The sequence below is a fragment of the Chaetomium strumarium genome, assembly GCF_033439665.1.
Source record: "Chaetomium strumarium strain CBS 333.67 chromosome Unknown B0T15scaffold_5, whole genome shotgun sequence".
In the NCBI taxonomy this organism is placed as follows: Eukaryota; Fungi; Ascomycota; class Sordariomycetes; order Sordariales; family Chaetomiaceae; genus Chaetomium; species Chaetomium strumarium.
In genome coordinates this window covers 2,876,635-2,902,308 of record NW_026944433.1, presented here as the reverse complement: position 1 = coordinate 2,902,308, position 25,674 = coordinate 2,876,635, and the positions used below count along the sequence as shown (strand labels likewise).

At 52.5% G+C, this 25,674-nt stretch overlaps 7 protein-coding genes across 7 annotated transcripts; 3 read left to right on the top strand and 4 right to left on the bottom strand.

Annotated features, from left to right (window-relative positions):
• Nucleotides 1–616: 616 nt before the first annotated feature.
• Nucleotides 617–2,093, top strand: B0T15DRAFT_537571 (uncharacterized protein). The gene is made up of 3 exons (XM_062869630.1): nucleotides 617–1,174; nucleotides 1,325–1,712; nucleotides 1,811–2,093. Exons 1-3 carry the CDS (start codon nucleotides 1,015–1,017, stop codon nucleotides 1,995–1,997), a joined length of 735 nt encoding a protein of 244 aa, XP_062720558.1. The 5' UTR covers nucleotides 617–1,014; the 3' UTR covers nucleotides 1,998–2,093.
• Nucleotides 2,094–6,045: 3,952 nt separating this feature from the next.
• B0T15DRAFT_537564 (uncharacterized protein) lies at nucleotides 6,046–6,887 on the bottom strand. The gene is made up of 2 exons (XM_062869629.1): nucleotides 6,490–6,887; nucleotides 6,046–6,437 (listed from the first exon to the last, which is right to left on the bottom strand). The coding sequence occupies exons 1-2, from the start codon at nucleotides 6,762–6,764 to the stop codon at nucleotides 6,398–6,400; spliced, it is 315 nt and encodes a 104-aa protein (XP_062720557.1). The 5' UTR covers nucleotides 6,765–6,887; the 3' UTR covers nucleotides 6,046–6,397.
• Nucleotides 6,888–8,142: 1,255 nt separating this feature from the next.
• Nucleotides 8,143–9,659, bottom strand: B0T15DRAFT_537561 (uncharacterized protein). Its single transcript, XM_062869628.1, has one exon. It carries the CDS (start codon nucleotides 9,550–9,552, stop codon nucleotides 8,188–8,190), a length of 1,365 nt encoding a protein of 454 aa, XP_062720556.1. The 5' UTR covers nucleotides 9,553–9,659; the 3' UTR covers nucleotides 8,143–8,187.
• A 5,470-nt stretch (nucleotides 9,660–15,129) lies between these two features.
• On the top strand, nucleotides 15,130–16,025 carry B0T15DRAFT_495212 (uncharacterized protein; the record flags this gene model as incomplete). Its single annotated transcript, XM_062867082.1, has 2 exons — nucleotides 15,130–15,489; nucleotides 15,588–16,025. The coding sequence occupies 2 exons, from the start codon at nucleotides 15,130–15,132 to the stop codon at nucleotides 16,023–16,025; spliced, it is 798 nt and encodes a 265-aa protein (XP_062720555.1).
• A 483-nt stretch (nucleotides 16,026–16,508) lies between these two features.
• B0T15DRAFT_252848 (inorganic pyrophosphatase) lies at nucleotides 16,509–18,021 on the bottom strand. Its single transcript, XM_062863204.1, has 5 exons — nucleotides 17,694–18,021; nucleotides 17,486–17,605; nucleotides 17,011–17,354; nucleotides 16,854–16,937; nucleotides 16,509–16,794 (listed from the first exon to the last, which is right to left on the bottom strand). Exons 1-5 carry the CDS (start codon nucleotides 17,910–17,912, stop codon nucleotides 16,599–16,601), a joined length of 963 nt encoding a protein of 320 aa, XP_062720554.1. The 5' UTR covers nucleotides 17,913–18,021; the 3' UTR covers nucleotides 16,509–16,598.
• Nucleotides 18,022–18,759: 738 nt separating this feature from the next.
• B0T15DRAFT_537550 (uncharacterized protein) lies at nucleotides 18,760–20,954 on the top strand. The gene is made up of 3 exons (XM_062869627.1): nucleotides 18,760–19,964; nucleotides 20,029–20,224; nucleotides 20,293–20,954. The coding sequence occupies exons 1-3, from the start codon at nucleotides 19,111–19,113 to the stop codon at nucleotides 20,806–20,808; spliced, it is 1,566 nt and encodes a 521-aa protein (XP_062720553.1). The 5' UTR covers nucleotides 18,760–19,110; the 3' UTR covers nucleotides 20,809–20,954.
• A 126-nt stretch (nucleotides 20,955–21,080) lies between these two features.
• B0T15DRAFT_558763 (uncharacterized protein) lies at nucleotides 21,081–21,878 on the bottom strand (the record flags this gene model as incomplete). Its single annotated transcript, XM_062870484.1, has 1 exon — nucleotides 21,081–21,878. One exon carries the CDS (start codon nucleotides 21,876–21,878, stop codon nucleotides 21,081–21,083), a length of 798 nt encoding a protein of 265 aa, XP_062720552.1.
• Nucleotides 21,879–25,674: the final 3,796 nt, after the last annotated feature.

Here is a 25,674-nt window from a genome sequence, read left to right as displayed (position 1 = left end):
AACCGACTCTTCCCAGTTCTGTTAATCGAGAGTTCTTGTGAGGAATAGGCTGTTCCCTTTGCCCCGAGGGTGTTTGCAGACGGCATCATGCCTTCTTCCTCCACCACACAGCATGCATATCAATGGAAGGCCATTCGCCCTCACAACAGCGTGCCTCTTTAGCATAGAGATCCGGAGTGGGTATTCTGTATACTCGACTTGATCAGCCGGTCATGTTCATGAGTCCGAAACTGAGGCTGGACAGATGGCAGGAACGCCTTCTTAGGTACAAAGAGTCGGAGTACAGCAGTCGATAAGCCGAGACGTGGCCACAAGGAACTTCGATTTGTTGTTTTGCCGGCGCGCGGATTGGGCTGATGCTGCAGGGATTCGAAGTTCGGACCGCAGGATTCCCATACGTACACTAGCGCAGTAGAGGGGGAAAGGCGTTGGTTCTGCATGTTCATTCAATGAACGGCCCCCACGTCGTACGGCAGCATGCGATGCAACGTCGTTGGTCTTCCAAGGTCTGCGCATAGGTAGTCATCTCTGCAGAAAAAGATCAGGAGGCGAGCATCCAGCCAATCACCCCTGACGAAGACTGCTTGCCGAGGACGCAGGACATAGGGGAACCATGCCTCGCTCGCTACTCCATACCAAACTCCAACAACCCTAACGTTAAAAATGTTAATGCTTGGCCCTTTTGCATTGCCACCGGGGGTGAAGGGTCCTGTCGCTGCGCGGCACAGGGTTGCAGTTACGACTCCGGACCCATCGGGGTGGTTCAGATACGGAGATCTCGGTTTCCCAAGCAAGGCGGGGATGCTTGGAAAAGCGCTTGTCGAGTGAGGGGTCCATGGCCCCTCGTTAGCAGGCTGGAAGTGGTGGATTGGTATTGTACATAAATAGGGGGGCTGGCACCTTGGTGTTTTGCATGGCACCCCGCTAGATTCTCCCCTCAGCTTATGCCCCTTGACGCCCTGGTTCCTTGTTGATATCTGGCCACTCAAGTACGGCTTACCTGAGATCACCACCATGGCCACTGTTGAGGCGCAAAATGCCGCCGCCGAGGCACCTGCTCCGGTGTTGCCAGACTACGTTCTAGATGAGGATGCCGTGCTCAAGGACACCGACGTCAGGTGGCGCTACGGCCGGGCGCCCGACTACAGCAAGACGCGTAAGATGTACTCCGAAAGTAAGCATGGCCGTCTCCTTTCCCCTTACTACTATCATAGAAGTGCGCCAAAGAAGAAGGAGGGAGAACGACCGCAAGAGAAAATGAAGAGAAAGGGAAATGGAAAGATCAAAGGGAAAAGAACTGACTAACGCTACCCACCCGGACCAGCCAAGCGCTGCTCCCACCAAGCAGGCTCCCTCCCGGACCTGGTCGAGAAGCTGGTCAAGAACTGGGAGATCGAGGCGAGCCACAAAACCGACCTGGCCGACTGGCGCACCATCGAGTCGCCCTCGTCCTACACCTTCTCAGTCAACGGAGGCCCCCCGCAGACGGCCGAGCACATGCTGACGGTCGGCACGTACAACGCCGTCATCGGGTCAGGCAACGAGTACTACTGCCCGATGCGGTCGAGCTTCGACGACTCGCACAAGACCTTCAAGCGCATGATGCCCAGCTTCGCGTGGGAGGTGCTCGAGGTGTACTCGGGCCCGCCCAAGGTGGCCTTCCGCTGGCGGCATTGGGGGGTCATGAAGGAGGATTATACGGGAGTAAACAGGTAGGTAATGTCCTCTTGCTTCATCGAAGAAAGCTACCGCCCTCAGTTCGCGATGCTGCGGGCATGATTGCTGATGGTGGCGGTTTTGCTGTTGCCAGCAAGGGCGAAAAGGTCACGATCAAGGCACACGGCGGGCCAATTGAGATCGAGGGTGTCACCGTGGGTGAAGTGAACGATCAGTTGCAGCTTCGCAAAGTCGACGTCTTCTTCGATCCGATGCAATTGTTCCGGCAGATGGTGCCGGATGGGGAGATGGGGGTAATCAAACGCACGGTTGATGCGTAGATAGGGACCATGTTTTATACTATTAATATTACCTATTAACGTACACGATAAGCGAATGACACAGACAAGCGAATGACATACAAAATCGAACCTTCGCAACCAAATCTCTATCTGTCCCACCACAATAGCTCAAAACAATTGAAACTACTTAGACTCATCTTCTTCAGATGTTTCCACAACTATCTGACAGGTGCGCACATTGTGGCCGGGCTCCCCGCAGTTGCCATAACGCCGCGCGTGCGTCTCGGTCCTTGGCTTCCGACCACTACCCGCCTGCGTTTCCTCCTTGATCTGCACCTCTACCTCTCTCTGGCCCTGCAAATCCTATGTATCCTATATACTAAGCGATCTTCCTTGTCGGAACCGTTGTTTCTTGGCCCTCCGGCGCTTGCTTAGGGCTTTATTTGCCGTCTATAAGTCCTAGATCTCCGCTTATATCAACGCCATCTTATATATAATCTTTTTGGTACCTTTCGCAAGGAGATCAACAGCTCTTAAAATCTCAGTTAGAAAGCTATTTCGATGCCGGGCAATCCGAGTTTTAATTAGATTTGTCTATAAGAAAGCTTCAGTTGTATTTTTTGGCGTCTTAGAAACCTAGGTATAGGTACTACTAGGCCGAGAGTTCGAGGGTGATAGCGTCTTAAGCCAGATGTCAAGCTAGGAGATCAACTTCTCGGGGTTAAAAGGAACAAGTCTGGCGCCTCGGAAACCTCCTTGAATGTTTTTGCATATTATCGCCGCCCGGTAAGCTATAAAGAAGGCGGGAAAGAAGTCCTCCTTAGTGATATAGATTATACCAGCCTATATTATCTCCTTAATCTGCTTGCTGTATGCCACCTTTAGTAGGCTGAAATACCTAATATTAGCTAGCTAGAGGATATAAGATAAGTAGGGAGGTATATAGGGAGTTATAATGTTATTCTCCTTATAGTAGACCTCGAAGTCGGTCGAGTAGTGGCTATTATAGCCGTTGAGGATGAGAAGGCGATAAACCCCGGCTGTTCGAGCTCTAGTATGCTTACCGAAGTATTGAATCTATTCAAGGCCTCTCTCCTTAGTCGTCTAACCATTCTCAGATATTACAATAACCTAGTCCTTTAGCAATAAGCTATTCTTGTACTAAAAGGAGAGGTAATATTTGCCCTAGATGATAATAAATGGTAGGACCACCTAGCTAGTTGTATTAATGCCCTAGATTACTATTGCCTACTCCCGATTGCTAGGCTGCTTCGACTTTGCCCTGCCATGCCGTTCAGAGCTTATAACAACTATTACGGTTGAGATAATACCCATCTGAAACCCGGTCTTGTCGAAGTTATAGATATCTGCCTCCTAGATACTATACTTCACGATTATATTCTATACAAGTGCGAACTAGCTATAAATGATTTCCGGATCTTTATATTTAGCCCTCTAGTAATCGTATTGCCAATTAAAGCGTATAGTAAGTTATAGTTGCCGTTTAATAAAGTTATAAGCCTAACGCGTCCTAATGCGTCCTATATTGCGTTCGGCAAATAGTCAGTTGGCTATAACGTATCTTATAAGCGAGCTGGCCATATAAGCGAGCCGGCCACTTTACCCGCGACGCGTCACTTCCGCGCTTAAAACCAGATTTTCTTTACAACCTAACATGTCTTCTTCTTCGTACGAGGCTAGGATAAACCTAGCCCTCGAAGCGATACAAAAAGACCAAAAACTAAGCATAAGGGCTGCAGCGAAGTACTACGACGTTCGACGAACAACCTTGCAAGACCGACTAGCGGGCCGGCCTATACGACGCGACACTACGCCCAACTTGCGCCGGCTCACCGATTCCGAAGAGAGGGCTCTTGTTCAGTATATAATTGAGCTATCTAAGCGAGCTTTTCCGCCGAGACTGCGTAGTGTAGAAGATATAGCCAACCAACTGCTACGCGTATGCGATACGCCCCCTGTCGGCAAGCTCTGGGCGTATAACTTCGTTAAACGCCAGCCAGAGCTCCGGATACGTTATACGTATAGATACGACTACTAGAGGGCCAAGTACGAGGATCCAAAGGTTATTGGCGAATGGTTTGCCCTTGTACAGAATGTTAAGGCCAAGTATGGCATTGTAGATGATGATATCTACAACTTCAATAAGACTAGGTTTATAATGGGTATTATCTTCCCGGGTATAGTAGTTACAACCTCGGATGGCCATAGTAAGGCGAAGCTAGCCCAGCCTGGCAACCGCGAATAGGCGATAGTAATCTAAGGCGTCAATGCCCTTGGCTGGGCTATCCCTCCGTTTATCATCTTAGCGGCGCAGTACTATCTCGCCAACTGGTATCAAGAGTGCAACCTCCCGGCCGACTGGCGTATTGCAACCACCGAGAATGGCTGGACTACTAATGCAGCAGGCCTTGATTAGATTAAGCACTTCGACTACCATATAGTGCTTCGGACAAAGGGTAAATACTGGTTGTTGATCCTCGATGGCCATGAAAGCCACCACTCGACCGAGTTCGAGCTCTATTGCTAGTAGAACAACATTATTACGCTCTATATGCCTCTATATTCCTCCTACCTCCTCTAGCCACTTAATGTTGGCTGCTTTAGGCCGTTAAAGCAAGCGTATGGTCGCCAGATTAAGGACTTAGTACGTGCGTATATCAACCATAAAAGCAAGCTCGAGTTCCTTTGTGCCTTTCGCACGGCCTTCTTTACCTCTATTACCAAGAGGAATATACAGGGCGGTTTTGCAGGGGCTGGCCTTATGCTATACAATCCAGAGAGGGTGCTTTCGAAGCTAGATATCAAGCTTCGTACACCAACACCCCTAACCTCACGGCCGGGCACTGTATAATCTTGGGTCTTCCAGACACCATACAACCCTCGAGAAGCCGAGTCACAGTCAACGCTTATCAAGACTCGCATTGCCAACCATCAAAATAGCTCCCCGACTTCAATGTTGGCTGCTATAGACCAGCTTACCAAGGGTACGATGGCTATAATGCACCAGGTGGCCCTCCTTCAGGCAGAGGTGTCTTCGCTCCGCAAGGCTAACGAGGCGCTAAGCAAGCGCCGGAGAGCCAAAAAAACACGTGTGCGGCTTGGAGGATCACTTACTGTGCAGGAGGCACAGGAGGTGGTAAGCTAGGGGGCTGTAGGTAGGGAGGAAATGCAAGAAATACAGCTGGATGGTAGTGGTGCTGGGGGGGGTCATACGAAGGTTCGGTGCTGTGGTGTGTGCGGCAAGCCTGGCCATAATGCCCGCACTTGCCAGGAGGGTGCAGAAGGGTCTGATTCATCTGTTTCTGATGTAATTATTGTTAGTTCCTAGTGTTGTTGTTTTGTGATTGAGGATATTGTTGGTAGTGTAGTGGAGAGTGGCCGGCTCGCTTATATGGCCGGCTCGCTTATATGGCCGGCTCGCTTATAAGATACGTTATCTTCTATACTAGACAAGCGGGGAGGAAATCCTTTTATATCTAGGTCGAGGATATATTAAATAATTGTTGATTCTTCTAAGTCAGTCAACTTCTATAAGTTAGCTGGAATATCGCGTTATAATTTTATATCGCGTTTACAATGACTTATTTTTTAGTGATCTATATTGTAGATCTTGCCAGTAGCTCGAGCGCTTAGATTCGGGTTATTTTACATTATCTGAATAGATAAGATCAACTGGCCATCGTCGTTTTTGCGATGCATGTTTATATTATAAAGAGAATCAAGGAAGAAGCTGGGAGATACGTAAGTCCGATGTCGTATGTCATTCGCTTGCCTATGTCATTCGCTTGCCTATGTCATTCGCTTGCCTATGTCATTCGCTTGCCTATGTCATTCGCTTGCCTATGTTCATTCGCTTATCGTATACGTTATCTCTTTAAGTCTAATGATAATTAAATATCACGGTCGATACGGGTATCGCCCCAGATGGGAGTCGAACCCACGACCTTCCTAGTGGAACGGACGAAGTGGGCCAGAGGTCACGTGACCCACAAATGGGGAAATATCTTCATGTAATTCTGGACCAATCGACCCAGAACCTTTCCTTTCCTTCTTCAAGCTTAGTTTAATGGAATTGAGTGTCACGAACAGCCGGCTTGACCCTGTTGAATGCACCATACCGTCATACTACCTATCCGCCGTTGCTATAAGACTCTAGCCTAGAATCCACCCTAGAAAGAGATACTAAAGTAGATAGAAACGTTATCGTAACGTTCGAGGAATGGCTCCTTAGGAACGCTGTCCTCAAATACGTTATGATATACGGTTCGTCGCCTACCTTTATAGTATAGTTCACCTAGAACCTGTATACAAGCTATGGAAGAGAGCACGGGATTATAGAGGATCGAAGCTCCGCTCCCTCTGCCTAGAAGCAGAGCCCGGCGAGATAAAGGAGCATACAGTCCCCGAAGCCCGAGAACCTACCGGCCAACTCGAAAGTCGACTTCAACTTCGGGGAGGGTAAGATATATACCAGAGGACGATACCAAGATCCGTTAGCTAAAGGAGCAAGGGCTGTCTTGACTCGCGATCGCCAAGCATCTCCCGGGGCGTACCGCCGGCGCTATTAGGACGAGGTATCACGCCAAGCTCAGGACCGTTGACGCCACTCAAAACGGAGCTCGGCAATGGCAGGAAGAGTGGGAGGCAGAGGAAATCTGCGGCCACAGGAAGCTGAATAACGGCAGCGTGAAAGTGCTTGTGAAGTGGAAAGGCGGGGAGGAGACATGGGAGCCCTACGAGAATGTGGCCGAGACGGAGGCGCTGGACAGGTATGAGCGCCTTCATGGCCAGGTTAGTGCAGATTTTGTCTGAGATTAGCGGAGATTTAACTGCGGCTGGGTATTGCCCCTGATCCCGAATTTATCTTTTATTTCTTTTCGTCTTTCACATAGTCTCCATAGCTTGGACAGGATTAGCATTCTACGGGTCATAAAGATATCTTAGCAACATTTAGTAAGTCAAAGCCCTATAGCAGATATTTCGTAATGTTCCTGTGACCATTGTCTCTTGACTCTGTTTCCTCTCCACAACCCGCCTTCAGCTGCCACTACCGACTCTTCTTGATCAACCACATTCGACAGTGACGATGAATTACAGTGATAGTATCGAGATGGTCAACAAACAAAATGCCTACGACCAGCCGAAGACCAACCTCTGGAAAGACATCCGGGACTTGCCAAGGTCCAATAACATCATGGCGCGGCGAGAGCCTGCGCCGGTCGTAGTATGCCCGATTTGCCACGACCAGCTTATCGTCTCCTGTCTCTCATGCCCGAACTTCACCGACGACAGCGACATGCCCAACCGCTGCGGCGCCAGACTCTTTGTATACGGACACCTGGTATACAACAACTGCTATCCGAGAGTCGTTGAATCTTGTTACCATAATCCACAGGAGGTACTAAAATGTCCCGTCTGCCGCTACGAGCCTTACTTTCCCGCTGAGGACAGCCGGCATATGCTGAGAGCCCTTCATATCCCCATACGACGAAGCGGACCGCGGTTACTTCCGGCATATACCTCGCACAATCGCTAAAGGCGGACGGCACCCAGAGCGATGCAACGCATGCTCTGGCGAGCGGTATATGGCCACGGTGGAGGCGGCAGCGGAGCGGCTCGGCGTTTCCCCCCTTCTATGGACCGATCTGCTGCGGGGGAGAGGGGACCAGTTGGCTCGGGGGCTGACCCCTGAGGAGTCGAGCGCCCTCGAGAGCCTGCGGTTGATGTGGAGGGGGCGGCAGGACGGCTGGTCGGATGAGTGGAGTGTGCCTGGGTTGGGGTTGGCTGGGGACGTGTGAGGAAGGGCGGGGCGGCGGACTCTTGGTGGTTTACTTTGCGGTAGCGGAGACTTTGGAGGAGAGAGCTGGGCTTCCGGCAGGTGGGCGAACCGCTTGGCGTGTTTTACAGGGCCCTCGCTTCGGGAGGGTTGGGCGAACCAAGGTCCCTTGTTTTGATTCATTTCCCTCCGGCCCCGGCGCGCCACAAACTCACCAGCTTATGCTCCAGACTGGCGCAGACGATATGTTGCGGGCAACAGCTCAACGAGAAGAATGTGGTGGTGTTATGCTTGGTTGTGTGGTCGCCTGCGAGCGTGGGAATGTGCCTGGCAAAATCGCTGGGCGGTCTGCAGGTCACGGAAAGCGAGTCATGTGGCTCATCGACGGTTGGCTGAAACGGCGGGAGACGACGATCCTTGCAGTGTATCTAACTATCTTGTTTTTATCGCCTGGATTGCCGTCGTCCAGGCTTCGTGACTGCCCCCAACATCAAAACAATCTTCAAATTCCTCTCCATTTTCATGTTCCACTCGGCACAATAAGGCAAGCCCCCCTGCAGTGCATGATTTTATGGATAACCCAAGCCTTGGGAGATGATCACGAATTAGAGCGAACAAAGACCTCAAGTGGCCAATTCCACCCGAAACTCCTACTCGGACCAAAGTAACGCTTTGGAGTGTTGCTCTGTGCCTCGAGATAAAATCTCCAAGACCCTGTACGCTACAAGATGCCTTGTAGAGCCCTAGGCATTGTAAATTCGGTATTTGAAGCCTCGGTGCGAGCTGTTTCAATCGGTCAACGCGCGGGCCGAAGTCGACCGGTCTGATGACCAGATCCAGTTGTGTCAGTTGTTGAAACATCCCGATAAATGCCGATACGTCGTCCGCCCATCGGTCCTCAGCGCGCCTCGCTGCCTCCGCGGATACATTTAGTGTGAGCTCCGTAAGGCTTGGAGGGAGGTTCTTGTAGTATTGGAGATGCGACTCCGAGGGTCTGAGAATGTCTGGCACAATCGCCTCCCTAGGGAGGCCAGCTGTGATAGCAAGGCTGCTAAGAGCGGCACCACTCGTAGCGATGGCTGTAAGGGTAATGCGGAGGACTTGGCCCAGAAACGGAACCTCGGCATAATCGTCCAGGACGTTCGTCGGCGGTAACCCTGTTTGTCGGCCATGCGCTAGTGCACCCCAGGGCCGGTGCATGTTGCTAATGACGACAGACTCGATGTTGGCAAGAGAAATCAGCGCCTGCGTGATGTAGGCTTGCGCAAGGCCGGACGTGATTATGTTTTCCTGCTCCTCCCACAGTGACGTATAAGCCGTCTTATCCAAAAACGCCCCTTCCGAGTCCTGAAACGAGAGATTCCCTTCATCGGTCTCCAGACTTTCCTCCCCAGCGCTTTGGTCCTCCTCCTCATCGGTGGATGAGTGTGCATCATCTATGCTGCCCACTGAAACTGCGGGAGGGTATCGACCTTCTTGTATGGCCAGTAATATATCGCCTTCATGCCGTGCAGTATGAAAGCTTGGAGATGGGAACTCCACAAAATGATCCGTACAGAGTTCTAGTGTTCTCACAGCAGGGCCAAAGTCCGGATGTCGCGCAATCTCCAGGAAGTTTTCGAGGCTTAGCCTTGAGAACATTATATAGCGGGTCTGGAAGTATCGCCTGATGAAAGCCGGCAACGTAGCCAATTTTGCATATTTGGACGTCAACCGCAGGGCGGAGAAGCCTTGGGCGTCTAGCCGGCCAAATATAAGAGCCAGCAACTCGTTAGGAAGCTGAAGAAGTCCCACCATTGTATCTGAGAGGATCCTTGAAGGTATGTTCGAGTAGAATGGAGCTTCCAGCAATGCAAGCTTTGAGGGCAGTATATTGTAATGGGTTGAATGGTACGGAGTATATCGGCTGAGCTTTGGGCGGGGTAAGGCAGCGTTGTCTGCCGAGTCTGCCTAACTTTTGACCGGCTCAACTTCGGATCTGCCACGGGAATTTCCGGTCCATCACGTAGGTCTTGTCTCAACGCCGCACCCATCAATATGTATGTTCGGCTGACCGACCATGGTGCCCGTCACAGGATTAAAGACTAGCCAGCCAAGTAGTAGAGGGGTTAGCATGCAAATCCTATATAGCAAACCCACTCTCGTATCAACATTTCCTAACGTAAAGTACAGCTAAGTTCCTCCAGGTTCCTTTGGCGTGCCCTTTGCCGGCACGGTCACTCCTGTTTAGGACGACTGGGTTACAAGAAATGTCAGGGTCACGGGATGGATGGATGGATTTTATTTCGCCGCGAGGCACTGAGCCTGAATGGCCTTGGCACGCTAACTACTCCGGATCATCCCTTTTTGCCTTGGTCTCGGACAAGCCCCTACGGTTCTCTTCCATCAACGCCACCCCATGCCTCTTCTCGGTTGTGAGCAGATCTACTTGAAGGCTACGTTCTCCAAGCGCAATACCACCTCGCCAACTGGTATCAAGAGTGCAACCTCCCGGCCGACTGGCGTATCGCGACCACCGAGAACGGCTAGACCACCAATGCCGTAGGCCTCGATTGGATCAAGCACTTTGACTTCTATACAGCACCCCGTACAAAGGGCAAATATCGGTTATTGATCCTCGACGGCCATAAGAGCCACCACTCGACCGAATTCGAGGTCTATTGCTAGGAGCATTATATTATTATACTCTATATGCCTCCGTATTCCTCTGTCACGAGGGCCGTCGTTCAAGGCCAGGGTCAAGCCTCTGGTGGTAAACTGACTGCATTGCAAGAATATTGAACTTGCAGGAGGAAAGGAATCCTCGAAGACTGCAAGGTGCGAAGAAGTCTAATTACAGGATGTGGAGCATGTGCCCAGATGTGGAATGTGGGGCACCAACCAGGTTGACCAATCAATGGCCTGTGCCATGGTACGGTGGGTTCCACCGTCACAACCCCCCCCGGAACAGAAGACTCGCCTCGAGTCTTCCAATACAGCCGAATCCACCAAGTACATCATCCACACATACTAATCAATCGTACAAATCGCCGTTGTCATCGCCAGAGTCCTCCTCCAGAGCCTTCTTCATCGACCGGGGCTCAGGGACCATACCATACCTCGGCATATCCATAGCTGCAATGTCCACCGTGTTCAAATCCATCGGTTCACCCTTGTTGTGATTGGCATTGAAGGGCTTGGGGTTACCGGAACCGTGGTAACGTGTGTTGAGCTTCTGGAGCATTGCGACAAAGCCGTTGTAATCGTCGGGTACGATGACCTGGGCATCGAGCCGGGAGCGGGCTGATTTGTTCAAGCCACGACGAAGCATAGCGATCTTGGTATTGTCGGGCCATGTGTTCGCCTTAGCCGCGTAAAGTAGCCGTTCGAACCGGGCCAGGAAAACCGGAAGCGAATCGTCGTCGGCTTGTTTTAAGGCTTGTAGTTTGTCTTCGGCATCGCGCACCTTATTGGGGTCATCGAACAAACGGGCTAGTTGATTGAGCAGGTTCTGGGGGTCGTACTGCTTCGTGTCTTCGGCAACGGCCAACTGCGGTGTAACGAGCGCCTGAACCTTGCTATCAAGACGACCGTACACATAGAAAAACTGGGCTTCCGGAGCTCCTATAGCTTGACCGTCGATACGGAGCTTGGCTTGAATAGCCGGAAACCAGGTATCCCAATGGTAGGTGCCAGAGAATTTGTCGGGGTTGGGGAGGCTCGGCTTGGGCTTGCGGGCCGACTTGGTCCTCAAGTCGGTAAGCTCCTTTGTCAAGGCTTGAATCTGGGCTTCGTGGTTCTGAATAACCTGCTGCATGTGCTGAAGGGGGTCCATCTTGCAGGTCGGTTGTTGTTCGTGTTCGTTGTTGAATGCAGGTGCGAGAAAAAGAGGGCTCTTGCAATTCGGGATTCAGCCGGTCGGTCCATATACTTCTAATTACCACACAACCCATATGCAGGGAAAGAAGGTCGGAAACTGCCGCGCTTGCAATGAATACCGAAGACCCTTGAAGAAATGGCACTTCCAATTACCACCGTAACCCTTTAGTGCTAGGGAAGGAAGGCCCGAAGTGATGAATAAGGTGAAAAAATTCCGGGTGCCGACGGGGGGCTCTAGGTGCAGGCTCCGTAGTTGTTCGAATACGTGGTCAGGCCTCCGCTAAGACGATGTACTACGTGCTCGGTCGACTAGGCACGGGTCGGTTCGGAAGGTCGTAGCCGTTACGATGAATTGCCTGGCTAGGTACGCAATCCAAAGGAAGTTCAATATTGTCACGAGGGCCGTCGTTCAAGGCCAGGGTCAAGCCTCTGGTGGTAAACTGACTGCATTGCAAGAATATTGAACTTGCAGGAGGAAAGGAATCCTCGAAGACTGCAAGGTGCGAAGAAGTCTAATTACAGGATGTGGAGCATGTGCCCAGATGTGGAATGTGGGGCACCAACCAGGTTGACCAATCAATGGCCTGTGCCATGGTACGGTGGGTTCCACCGTCACATCCTCCTACCTTCTCTAGCCACTCGATATTGGCTGCTTTGGGCCGCTGAAGCAGGCGTACGGTCGTCAGGTCGAGGACTTAATACGCATGCATATCAACCACATAAGCAAGCTCGAGTTCCTCTATGCCTTCCGCGAGGCCTTCTTCGCTTCTATAATAGAGAAGAATATACAGGGTGGCTTTATAGGTGCTGGCCTTATGCCGTACGATCCAGAGAGGGTACTTTCTAAGCTGGATATCAAGCTTCGTACACTAACACCCCCAACCTTACGGCCTAGCACTGCATAGTCTTAGGTCTTCCAGACACCATACAACTCCCGGGAAGCCAATGCGCAGTCTACACTCATCAAGACTCGTATTCTAGAGAGGATGATATCCAAGTTACATATAAAGCTTTATATACCAACGCCCTTGAACTCGCGAGCCGACACACTATAACCTTGGGTCTTCCAGATACCATATAACTCTCGAGAAGCAACCTCGCAGTCAACGCTTCTCAAGACTCGCATTGCCAACTATCAAAACAGCTCTCTAACTTCGATGTTAACTGCGGTGGACCAGCTTGCCAAGGGTACAATAGCTATAATACACGAGGTGGCTCTTCTTTGATTAGAGGTCTCTTCGCTCCGCAAGGCGAATGAGGCACTTAGTAAGTGCCAGAGAGCTAAAAGAACACGTGTGCAGCTTGGAGGATCACTTACAGTGCAAGATGCAAAGGATCTACTGAACCAGAAGGCCGTGGTTAGGGAGGTAGTACAAGAAACGCAGCCGGATAGTAGTGGTGCAGAGGGGGCTCGTATAAAGGTTCGGGGCTGTAGTGTGTGCGGCAAGCCTGGCCATAACGTACGTACGTGCCAGGAGGTTGCAGAAGGTTCTAATTCGTATATTTCCGATGTAATTATAGTTGGTTCCTAGTGTTGATGTGTTGCAATTAAGGATAGTTGTGGTAGGATAGTAGAAAATGATCCGCTCGCTTATCTGATCTGCTCGCTTATCTGATCCGCTCGCTTATCTGATCCGCTCGCTTATTATGCACGTTATTATAAGAGGCGGCTTATTCTATAAGTCGATCTATACTTTATAACGTATATTATCAGCGAGTGACCCATATCAGCGAGTGACCCAGCTTAACGAATTTAGCAGGGCTGCAGGCCAAACCTTGATAAGAAAATTGTTAGGAGCGATATCAATATCTTATCGTACATTTGGATGCAGCCCTGCTAAATTTGTTAAGCTGGGTCACTCGCTGATATGGGTCACTCGCTGATATGGGTCACTCGCTGATATGGGTCACTCGCTGATAATATACGTTATCTCTCTCTTGTATAGGGTAAGAGATCTCTCTGAACAAGATTATTGTTAACGGTCGTCTTAAAATCATTAAAGCCATTCTAGTCTATATACCTCCTTCGGTCTATAGCTATCCTTTTTCTACCTATCTTTAATTATAGTATTACTTAATATGACCTCAGGCCGTAAGCTATAGAAGCAAGAATCTCAGAATGCCAAGGGGGATAAGAGAAACCGATTGGGGGATTTAAAGGTGTCAGAGAGCAGTTACTAGTCTCTAGAAAAGAGTATTAGGTATAGTTATAAGGCTAAAGGTTAAACGGGTAATGGCAAAACTTAGGAGGGTAAAATAGGGGATATCAACTAAGCTTTTATCGGCCGCTCCTCGCCTTAGACTACCCGGCCTAGGTAATAAAAAATTAACGCCTTACTACCTCACGAAGAGTTTCCATCTAGATTTCCTTTGGACTCCACCGACTTATAAAGCACCGCCTTATCCTAAGCCGTTTCCGAATGCTCTCCTGAGCGGTCCTGAGCAGCCCCTGACGGGACCTGAGCAAAAGCGGCGAGGGGTGTTGGGGGCGGCCGGGGGCTGACGAGGGCAACTTTTGGGTAATGCAATAGCCAATGATCATTGTGAGAAGCGCAATGTCGCCACAGCATACCTGGTAGCTATGGCCGCAGGCTACCCTCACCAGCCCACCTGCACGTGCATCCCCGATTCCCCATCGTCAGCACAGTAGATGCGTCACGTGTAAGAGTCACGCAGGTTTGTTACCCTTGAGCACTGATCCCGAGTTACTTGGAACGCACCATCTTGACGTCAGCAGGTGCAGCATACTGGAGCAAAGCAGAGATAAGATGAGAAACATTGACCCAATGGACGAATGTCGCACGTGGCATTTACCCGGCACGATCTCGTCCCTTCGCTATTGTAAGACGCAGGTGCGGACATACAGTGGTAATTGCCATATTTGGCTGGAGGGGTTCTTTGGCCGGGTTTATCTACGGCTTCGGCCAGCCCGCCCACTCTTAGAAAAATCAACGATCTTTACTCCCATTTTTCACCATTCTGGCCCGTAGAAATCTTAACACTTAACTCCTTGCCGCCGGCCTAAAGGAGAACCATAATAGTGAATTGGAAGCCGACATCACCGCGGCATCCTCGCCGAACGGGGAATAGCGACATCATGCACTATTTCGGCTCTTGGTGTCTAGCCTGTCTTGGCGAAGAGGGTGTTTCTCAGCCCATTGGGCGCCGCAGACGCCACGTCTCGGTATTTGATCCTCTCAGAGGCCCGGAAGGTTGGATCACGGCATCTTCCAGAGTGGATGGAAAGATGAAGAGTCATGGGGCTGAGGGCCGAGACCCGTGGGCTGGGTCGGTCAGGCACTCACTGTCCTCTGATAACCGCCGTGGGCTTCCCACTACTGCTATATGTTCCCCCAAGCCCAGCTGCCCATCATCGACAGCGCGCGTCTTGCTCACCGAGGATTCTCATGGCAACTTTGTAAATGACTAGTAGTGTGGTAACCGAGGGGCCAACGACGAGGCGCGTCAACAAACCTCCCTATTCCTCTAGTTCTGGGTTCCAATATCGACAACATGATGGCTAGAAGAAGCACGCGGGCCACACTGCTGGCCCAGCTTCTTCTCTTGCCCGCCGTCCTCGCAGCAGTCTCCTTCGCCAACACGGACTACTACGTCTACCCGACCGTGCCGTTCACCATCACCTGGACCGACGCCAGGGGCCCCGTCAACATCACGCTCATGAACGGACCGGACGAGTACCTGAAGGACGTCCTTCTCATCGTCACAGCGTTTGCGGGAGCGGAGGACTACACCTGGACGCCGCCGCCAACGGTGCCGCCCGACTCATACATCCTCCGGATCGAGGATGGCGGCAGCACCGACTACTCGCCGCGGTTCGTGTATCCGGGCCCTGTACTGACTACGACTGCCACCCGCGTAAGATCCAGTAGACCTTCTCACCCTTCTTCCACCCTACCAATCCCGAATAGTACCTGACTAATACCAACACCCGCCTCCTTATTCCGGATATATAGTCCCCATCCGCCACATCCGCCTCGCCAGCAACCACATCCATAACATCAACATCAACAAACACCGCCCAACAACAACCCCAGTCACAGAACAACAACGAACTCCTCTCCACCCCGGCCAAAGCAGTCATCGCAACGCTAGGCTCTCTCCTCCTCGTCATCCTCCTGGCTAGCCTCCTGAGGTATTATTGTCTGTGCAGCAAGCGACGCCGCCGTCAGCTGCGAGAAGCGGAGCGGGCAGCAGCAGCAGCAACAGCAGCGAGTCACGAGCTGCCCCCCCTGAGTCCGCGAAGTGGTGATGATGCCGAGACGATACACTTGCATGGTAACATGATGATAAAGGCTGAGGGCCAGGAAGGGAACGTAGTGGAGCTGCCGGTTAGGGGGTGGGGGGAGATGGTGGAGCTGAGTGCGGACTCGAATCGGAAACCTGCGCGTTAATAAGGGGTAGTGAAACTATTAAGTAAGGATAGGTATTGTAGGAACGGGGGGAAGGATGACTTGTGGGTGGTAGGGAGCCGTTGGCTGGTCCATCGCTCTAGGGGTGCTGCTTCGATCCAGGTACGTTGTGAGGGTGAGAGAGAGGAGAACAGGCATTGTACAGCCGTCCGGAGATGAGCACTTAGCGTTGGGAAGCTGGGTTTCTGTGGATGTACTCTATGTAGAGTACGAGATGCGTGAACGATCATGATCCTACTAGTACTAGTATCTTCCGCTTCTGTTCAACCCAGCATTGGGCAACCCGCTGCCAGACCCGTATGCTGTTTTCTTCACCACATACTGGGTGCACACATGGTAGGTGTCGCCAACAACATCAATAGCCTTCGGGACCATTAAGAGTGTATTAGTGCGTGAAGAATAATGTCAAGAACTGAGGTGCCTAGCCAAGCCGGGAAAGTTGCTTATACGTGGGAGGGTTTGAACGGAACCGTGAGCATAAAGACCAAAAGGGCCTTCATAGTGTTCCAATACCGTTCTATGCCTCAGACGTGCTGCTTCTATGTCCAACCACCATCAAGTGACATTCAACGAAATGCTGAGGGCACACCCATCAAAGACCTTTCCCCTATCATCGATGGATTCGCGGTCGATGTAAACCCACTCCTCAAGATCGTCCTTGATCGGCGCCGGAGCCAAGTCCTCGTCAGAGGGCAACTTGACCTTGTCCGGATTCAGCTTGCCCGGTGTGTCGGACAGTGTAGTGTTGTCTCTGCGATCCTGTCAGCATGTGTACTTCGACATGCTCCATCCAGAAGGATATCATCTCACAGAGAAATATCTCCCCGTTTGGCCTCGCCCTGGACCAACTTCTTCCAAGCCTCGGCACACTCTTTAATAATCTTCTCCGTGTACCTGAAAGCAATCCATCAGTCAGTACTCGCCTTCCCCCTCCACCACCCCACCCATAAACAGGAAATAAACTCACCTAGCCCCCTTCCACTCCCCCCCAAAAGCATATTCGTTCCCCGGCTCGCCGTCAGGGATCTTATAGATCCGAAACCAGTCCCTCGTCGCGTCCAGCAGTCCCGGCAGGTACTTCTCGACATCCGCGATATCCCGCAGCTTGTCGGCCAGGGGGTCGCGCACGTCGATGACCAGCACCTTCCAGTCGGTCTCGCCGCCGTCGAGCAGGCCCAGGATGCCGAGTGCTCTCACCTGCTTCACGTCTCCCGTCCGGGCGACGGCGCGGCCGATCTCGCATGCGTCGAGCGGGTCGTTGTCCCCCCTGCGGTGCGTGTCTGGGTTTTTCGTGGTTGGGTCTTCCCAGGTCTGTTACTTGAATTGTGTTAGTACCTTTCCTTAGTTAATGCTATGTGAAGAGCTGCTTATTATGGATGTGTGGATGGTTGGTGAGGTGGTGAGGTGATGAGAAGGGAGACTGAAAATCGAGTGGGTCGTACCTGAGGGAGGGCGCCGTAGTTCCAGATGTATCCCTTGTACGGGAAACAGTTCTTGACGAAGCGCGGGTTGTCGTCCAAGATATCTTGGTGGATAGGGTTGAGACTCTCGTTTCTGATGATCTGAGGGCGGGTGTAGTTAGCATGGGTTATTCCGATTCCAGGAAACGGTTGGGTTGAATAATTGATGTTGCTCATACGGTGTACTCACCTCAAACTTCGCGTTGCTCCACCGCGGAATCTCAACCACCATGTTCAAAACGCCCTTCTCCTTGTCATGGTAGAGCGGGATGTCGTGGAAGGGAGACACGGGGACCTTGTCCTTTGCCCGCTCAAAGTAGACTCTGTAGTCCTTTGTGAACGGGCGGCCGGACCTCCTCACCGAGTATTCACTCCTGTGAGCGCTGTCGTCTAATCGTGCCGTTGCCATGTTGGCATGTTGGGAGATTGAGGAGCGGTTGCCAGGAGATCCCTGGAAAGTGGTGATTTAAACAGGTACACTTCTGACTTGGTGGAGGTTTTACACGTGTACATGTACAGGTGGGAGCGCATGTTGTGTGGGATGATAGTCAAGAGTCTGACGTCACTGCTCGTCGTGGCAGGCATCGCTACCGTGTGGTATTCAGTGTATATGTGCGACCACAATTGATGAATGCTAGGGTTATAATAACATGGATTCCTCGAGCGCTGTGCCAACATTCGATTGGACGTTGCTTGACTTTCAAACATCCAAGTCCGGCTTGCTTAGACTCAACGCTGTTGCAAAGAGTTGTGCTAGAAAGGTACCCGGACAAGCAATGCAGTCATCGGAATTCGACTTACATCTTCTATTCGCTTGAGGGTAACTGTCGGTGTGGATGGAGTCTTCGATGATCTCCGGGTGTTCGGTTCTCGCCGTGCTAATTATAGGAGACGAGTAGTAGTTGATAACAAATTAACAATGATCCTAGGCGCACAGGCTCTCGCTCTCTTGCGTCGATAGCGCAAGCAGCAACCAAGAACTCGTCAGCATTGCCCAGCCGGGCTTTCTCCAGGATGAGCAGGTGGACAGTCGGTCGCTCTGCTTAGCATTCCGCAATCGCTGCGGAGTCTGGAAGTTGCGCCATGGAAAGCACAATTTGGTTATCTTCAGCTTTGCGATCTATTTGGAGGCCAGACATCATCCGGACGGCCGCCAAGCAACCCCGCGCCGGTCCAGTGCAGCGGCTTTCACCAACTTTATGCAGGCCAAGCAAAGCGCCGCTGGGACCTGCCGTAGCAGATCTAGCGCCGGGACTCGGGAGCACGCGACAGGGTTCGACAGGAGCTGAGCACAGTTCGGCCCGGCATGGCGCTTTTACTGGAGCAGGCAGTTGGTCTTCTGGGCCGTGCAACAGCTGCCGCAATGGGGAGCTGCGCCCAGACGCGATTGAGCTGCCAAAATGGCGTTTCCAGAAGGCACGAAGGCGTCGAGATTCCGAGGTTACCACGCCAAGAGATCAGCATGCTGCGCAATGTGCGGAGGCTGGTCGCAGGTCGGATGGACAGGTCCGCGGGGCGAACGCGATAATCATATTTAATCTCGGCCGTCTCGCGCCTCCGTTTCCTCGGCACCTTAGCCATACCTGTCTACGACTACTACTTTCAAGATGAGGACCACGGCCACCTGTCTCCTCGCCCTGGCCCTCCCGGCACTGGCCACCACCGCCGCCAATGCTGGAGCAGCCAACGGACATGACGGGCCCGGTGGGCATCACGGACCCGGCAAGCCCGACTACAACAACAAGAAGCCGCTCGTGAGCTCGGCCAAGCTGCAGTCGCTGATCAAGACCAAGGACCTGCTCGCGGGCTCGCAGAAGCTGCAGGACTTCGCCGACGCACACGGCGGCAACCGGGCGTTCGGCGGCGGCGGGCACAACGCCACGGTCGACTACCTCTACAAGACGCTGAAGTCGCTCAACTACTACAACGTGGCCAAGCAGCCCTTCACCGAGATCTACTCGGAGGGCACGGGGTCGCTTAGCGTCGACGACGCCGCCATCGCGGCCGAGATCCTGACCTACACGCCGGGCGGCGAAGCCACGGCACCGCTGGTCGCCGTCGCCAACCTCGGCTGCGACGCCGCCGACTACCCCGCCACCGTGGCCGGCAACATCGCGCTCATCTCGCGCGGCACGTGCCCCTTCAGCCAGAAGTCGGTCAACGCCAAGGCCGCGGGCGCCGTCGCGGCCGTCATCTACAACAACGCGCCGGGTTCGCTGTCGGGCACGCTGGGCACGCCGTTCCTGGAGTATGCCCCCGTCGTGGGCATCAGTCAGGAGGACGGCGCGGCGCTGCTGGCCAAGCTTGCCGCCGGCGCCGTGACGGCTACGTTCAAGGTTGATGCCGTGGTGGAGGAGCGTGTTAGCTATAATGTCATTGCCGAGACTAAGGAGGGTGATCACGATAATGTGCTTGTTGTGGGCGGCCACTCGGATTCAGTGCCTGCCGGGCCGGGGGTGAAGTGAGTTTCTACTTTCCCTCTCTCTATATCTATATTAGAGTTGTATGCTAACAACTTCTCCCAGCGACGACGGCTCCGGCATCATCGGCATTCTGAACGTTGCCAAAGCACTCACCAAGTTCCGCGTCAAGAACGCCGTACGCTTCGCCTTCTGGAGCGCCGAGGAGTTCGGCCTGCTCGGGTCGTACCACTACGTGAAGTCGATCAACAGCTCCGAGGCCGAACTAAGCAAGATCCGAGCCTACCTCAACTTTGACATGGTCTGTATCCCCCCATTCCCTCCCCTCTTCATCTCCCCATCTCAGACTAACCCCCGGTAACATAACAGATCGCAAGCCCGAACTACATCTACGCCATCTACGACGGCGACGGCAGCGCCTTCAACCTGACAGGCCCCGCCGGCTCGGACGTGATCGAGGCCGACTTCGCCTCCTTCTTCACCTCGCGCAAGGTCCCCTCCGTCCCGACGGAATTCAACGGCCGGTCCGACTACGCCGCCTTCATCGAGAACGGCATCCCGTCGGGAGGCCTGTTCACGGGCGCCGAGGGCCTCAAGACGGCCGAGGAGGCCGCGCTGTTTGGCGGCGAGGCGGGAGTCGCGTACGACGTCAACTACCACAAGAAGGGCGACACCGTCGATAACCTGGCCCTGGATGCGTTCCTGTTGAATACCCAGGCCATTGCCCACTCGGTGGCTAAGTATGCGACGAGTTGGGAGAGTCTGCCGGCGGTGGATAGGAAGACGCGCCGGTGGGATGGTGACAGGGCGAGGATGATGAAGAGGGCTACGAGCAGCCATGGGCATTCGCATGCCGGGCCTTGTGGGGGGAATCGCAGTATCTAGAACGGGTGTGTTCTGGTTGATTAGAGTGTGGGGCACGGGGGTGTATTTATAAGCAGTAGTATAAGTACTAGTATGAGATAAAAGGAAGCTGGAGGGGTCTGTATTGGGAGGACGGGGTTGACCTGAATGAAAAGCATGAATCACTACTACTAGTACTACTAGTAATACCTCCAGCCGTGGACCATACACACCCCCCCAGACCCCCATCTCCCCGTCACCATAAGCAAAATTCCTGGGACCAGAACCCCAACACTCTGTCTCAAACATAAGTCTCAAGCAGCGCACTTCTCCCAGTCATAACTCACGCCCTGCTGAACACCATAGTACTCCTTCCCCTTCCCCTCCCGCTCATACGCCTCCGACGCCACAACCCCCCTAGCCCCGCTCTTCGTAGCCTTCACCGTCAGCTCGGTGCGGTACTTGATAATCCCCTCCCCACACTCCGGCAGCGGGTACTGCACCAACCCCCCCTCTACAGAAACATCGGTATACGTCCCCGCAGCACGCGGACCAGCCACGGTGATCGTATCCACAATGGGCTCCTTCTTCAGCTTCTCGGTTTCCCCATCATCCCGGTCCGTAGTAGGGTGGTAGTACGTAAAAGTCCACTTCGCCTCGACCCCAGCATCCAACTCATACGCAGCAATCATGGCCGTGCCGTTCTTGTGCAGCCGCAGCCGGTACTCGGGCACCGCAGGCGGTGCGGCGCCCGTTTTGGTCAGCTCGGTGTACCGCAGGGTTGTCTCGCACCAGATCGAAGACGATGACGACGACGACGACGACGACGACGCCTCCACGGCGAGGCGCATGTGCGGGTAGGCAAAGTGCCAGTAGTAGATCTCGGAGCCGTCGACCGTGTTGGAGCCGAAGGTCGGCCGGGTGTGGTAGTAGTCCTCGGGCGAGTTGGGGCCGGCGTCCGGGCAGCCGGGCCCTTGGAGGGCGATGATCTCGTATTTCCAGTTGTAGGGGAGGATGCGTACCGGGTTCGAGGGGAGGGGAGGGGTGGGATTGGGACGGGCAAGTGCTGTGGTGCCCAGCAGGGCGGCAAATACCTTGATGCTGGACGGCATGGTGCTGTGGTGTTCGCGTTTCAAACTGGGAGAGTGAATAGATGTAAGTTGTGATAATGGGTGGTTATGGCTGTGGAGGTGGGAACAACGGCGGAACGAAGGAAAGGGGACCACTTTATACTAGCAGACGGTAAGGTTATGCTTCATCATCGGCTGCCGATCGGAGATGCCGTAGATGCTTAATCTACATGCCGTCCAGATCCTTCCCGTCGCAGACTTCACAGCAAGGTATGTATGCGTTGCTGGTACCCGTAGCCAGATCTTTGACAGAGATGTTTCCTGCAAGCCCCGGAGACCCATCGCCCGAACCTGTATGGATTTGTCATATTTGCTCATGGGAACGGCATCTACATCCCTCAAAACACCCAAAGGGATTCAGCCATTGGTCTACCTTAACCTATGGTGTTGTGTCAATAAATGTCCCGTCATATACGGCGTCTCTCCGCAGCGTTGCATCGGCTACTGCATTGGCGGCTTCGGGGCCGAGCTGGGTGTAGGTCCGAGAGCAATGACTTGTCCTATAGGGATGATCTCCGCCATCAAAGTTGACCGACGCGACGGGCGCCGGTTAAAATGAAAGTTCCTGCAGCAAAGATCCACGAGCAACATTCACAGAGTAGTAACCAAAAGAGGCCGGATCTGGGAAGATTGAACCGACCACCTGGTACTCACGGACTAAGTACAGATCATGTGGATGTCCGTAGCAAAACGGCGTAGGAAATGCCGTGCTGTCGTGGTCCCTGCTGTGTCAGTCTAATAGAGAACCTGAGTGATGGGTAGGCGTGCCGGTCTGCGCTAGAGAGGATGATTACAAAATACTAAGGTTTGGATTAGATCTTCGACATCCTCATCTGGATTGCTCGCTCAATCATTCAAGTAGCCTAATTTTGTCTCTAAGGCATTTTGGTGGTCTGGTGTGCTTCAACGTAGACTCTCTAAACTAAGACTGTCTGATCACATAGTACTTGCTGGGGCGGCTCCATGTTCATGCTGTATGCATATTGCATTTGTCTAGTAGTACCTCTATATCCCAACGCCAATCTAACCCGAATCCAAGCATGGCAAGGCGCATTGACGTGTAAGCCTGATCGGCGGGATGTGAAAAAGTTTCTCTATACTAGTTCCGTTCGAAGCTGAGGTGGATGCTGCATCTCTATCGTGCTAGGGTAGAACAGATCAGAGAGAGAATTTATTGGGTGAGTAATGTTCCGCAGGTGCTGGCGGATATCGTCTTTGACTTTTCAGAGTATAGACTCGGCTGAACTCAGCTGAACAGCCCCAACGCTGAGACAGCAACACACTCATGATTCGCCAAGAACCGACTGCTGTGGTGAAAAGACGGCAAAAACGTCGGGAGGGTGGTATTGCACTTGATAGCCCTCGAAGATCTTGCAGCACGGTCGGAGAAGACGCAAATTAGTCGTGGATATAAGCTTATTAATCCGTGCCATTCCCACGGGACCCATCCACCACCTTGGCTGGGACCCTATGCCTGGGCCAAGCAAGAGATGCGTGGCGACCAGTGGACTGTGGAACTGCTGCAGCTGTTGCGTCGAGAGCAGAATTAGAGTTGTGTGTATAAGGAGGTCGGTTGTTGGCCAGACAGCGTAGAGATAGATACCAGACGGAGACTCTACGTGACGTGGCAGGGGAGATGGGCAGATTAGGATTAGTCGCATAAATTTAGTGTTGTGACAACATGATTGCTTGGATGACGCCCTTGCCACCGCTCTACGGTCTTGCTCTTGCCATCCACCGTCTGTCGAAATCTTAGGTACTGTACCTAGGCCCATAGTTTGATTATTACCCGCTTCGACGTTCGCGCTAACGTATCTTATAAGCGAGTGACCCATATAAGCGAATGACCCACTTTCTACGCGACGCGACACCTCTACCCTCAACAACACATTTTCTCTACCATTGAGGATGCCCGCTACTTTGAAAGAGGATAGGTTAAACTTGGCTCTCCAAGTTCTTTAAAACGATAAAAATCTAAGCGAACGAGCCGCAGCCAAGATCTATGGGGTCGACCGTAGAACCCTAGCGCGTCAACGCGCCGGAAAGCCTGCACGATGCGACACCACGCCCAACTTGCGCCGGCTTACCGATTCCGAAGAGGAGGCGCTTGTTCGATATATAATTGAGCTCTCCGAGCGAGCTTTTCCGCTCAGGTTATATAGTGTAGAAGATATGGCCAACCAACTTCTATGCATACACAACGCGCCCCCTGTTGGCAAGCTCTGGGCATATAACTTCGTCCAACGTAAGGAAGGGATCCGAACGCGCTAGGCGTATAGATACAACTACCAGAGGGCCAAGTGCAAGGACCCAAAGGTCATTGGCGATTGGTTTGCCCTCGTATAGAATATCAAGGCCAAGTATGGCATTATAGATGACGATATCTACAACTTTGACAAGACTGGGTTTATAATGGGCATCATCTATGTAGGTATGGTTGTTACAACCTCTGACGGCAGGAGCAAGGCAAAGCTAGTTCAGCCTGGCAACCGCGAATGGGCGACAGTTATCCAGGGAGTCAATGCCCTCGGCTGGACCATCCCTCCATTCATCATCTTGGCCGCACAGTACCACCTCGCTAACTGGTACACCAAGTGTGACCTCCCGGCCAACTGGCGCATTGCAACCACCGATAATGGCTGGACTACTAATGCCATGGGCCTAGATTGGATCAAGCACTTCGACTACCATACGGCGTCCCGGGCAAAGGGCAAGTACCGGCTATTGATCCTCGATGGCCATAAGAGCCACTACTCCACCGAATTCGAGTTCTATTGCCAGCAGAATAACATTATTACGCTCTATATACCTCCGCATTCCTCGTACCTCCTCCAGCCACTTGATATCGGCTGCTTTAGGCCGCTGAAGAAGGCGTATAGTCGCCAGATTAAGCACTTGATACAGATGCATATCACCCACATAAGCAAGCTCGAGTTCCTCTATGCCTTCCGTGAGGCCTTCTTCGCCTCCATGACGGAGAAGAATACCCAGGGTGGCTTTGCAGGTGCTGGCCTTATGCCGTACAATCCAGAGAGGGTGCTATCCAAGCTGGATATAAGGCTTCATACACCAACACCCCTGAACTCGCGGGCCGGCATACTACAACCTTGGATCTTCCAGACACCATATAACCCTCGAGAAGCGACCTCGCAGTCAACACTCATCAAGACTCGCATTGCCAACCATCAAAATAGTTCCCCAACCTCGATGTTGGCTGCTGTAGACCAGCTTGCTAAGAGTACAACGGCGGTAATACACCATATGGCTCTCCTTCGTGCAGAGAACGCTTCGCTCCGCAAGGCCAACGAGGCACTAAGCAAGCGCCGGAGAGCAAAAAGAACACGCATGCAGCTTGGAGGATCGCTTGCAGTACATGATGCAAAGGATCAACTAGGCCAGAAGGCCGTGGTTAGGGAGGTGGCGCAAGAAAAGGAGCAGGATAGTGGTGGTGCAGGGGGGGGTCGTACGAAGGTTCGGTGCTGTGGTGTGTGCGGCAAGCCTGGCCATAATGCCCGCACTTGCCAGGAGGTTGTAGAAGCATCTGATTCAGCTGTTTCCGATGTAATTATAGTTGGTTCCTAGTATTATTGTGGTATAATCGAGGATAGTTGTTAAAGTTTGGCAGGGGGGTGGGTCATTCGCTTATATGGGTCACTCGCTTATAAGATACGTTAGCTGTCTTCTGACTGTTACTAACAACCTGCAATGAATGTTTCTCGTGGGACTTTATTGCAGAAACGTTCCCTTCCATGCGGCATGAATGGTATGTCGTATTGTA

Bases quoted from the DNA above. Each gene is read 5' to 3' on its own strand.
- B0T15DRAFT_537561 (XM_062869628.1), bottom strand. From the start codon at position 9,552: ATGGTGGGACTTCTTCAGCTTCCTAACGAGTTGCTGGCTCTTATATTT.
- B0T15DRAFT_537550 (XM_062869627.1), top strand. From the start codon at position 19,111: ATGAGGACCACGGCCACCTGTCTCCTCGCCCTGGCCCTCCCGGCACTG. The intron at 19,965-20,028 runs GTGAGTTTCTAC...AACTTCTCCCAG, and splicing joins CCTGCCGGGCCGGGGGTGAA to CGACGACGGCTCCGGCATCA. The intron at 20,225-20,292 runs GTCTGTATCCCC...GTAACATAACAG, and splicing joins CCTACCTCAACTTTGACATG to ATCGCAAGCCCGAACTACAT.
- B0T15DRAFT_252848 (XM_062863204.1), bottom strand. From the start codon at position 17,912: ATGGCAACGGCACGATTAGACGACAGCGCTCACAGGAGTGAATACTCG. The intron at 17,606-17,693 runs GTGAGTACACCG...ACCCGCCCTCAG, and splicing joins GGAGCAACGCGAAGTTTGAG to ATCATCAGAAACGAGAGTCT. The intron at 16,938-17,010 runs GTGAGTTTATTT...GATTGCTTTCAG, and splicing joins GGGGAGTGGAAGGGGGCTAG to GTACACGGAGAAGATTATTA.
- B0T15DRAFT_537571 (XM_062869630.1), top strand. From the start codon at position 1,015: ATGGCCACTGTTGAGGCGCAAAATGCCGCCGCCGAGGCACCTGCTCCG. The intron at 1,175-1,324 runs GTAAGCATGGCC...CACCCGGACCAG, and splicing joins GCGTAAGATGTACTCCGAAA to CCAAGCGCTGCTCCCACCAA. The intron at 1,713-1,810 runs GTAGGTAATGTC...TGCTGTTGCCAG, and splicing joins GATTATACGGGAGTAAACAG to CAAGGGCGAAAAGGTCACGA.
- B0T15DRAFT_537564 (XM_062869629.1), bottom strand. From the start codon at position 6,764: ATGAAGGCGCTCATACCTGTCCAGCGCCTCCGTCTCGGCCACATTCTC. The intron at 6,438-6,489 runs CTTGCTCCTTTA...TATATATCTTAC, and splicing joins GATCGCGAGTCAAGACAGCC to CCTCCCCGAAGTTGAAGTCG.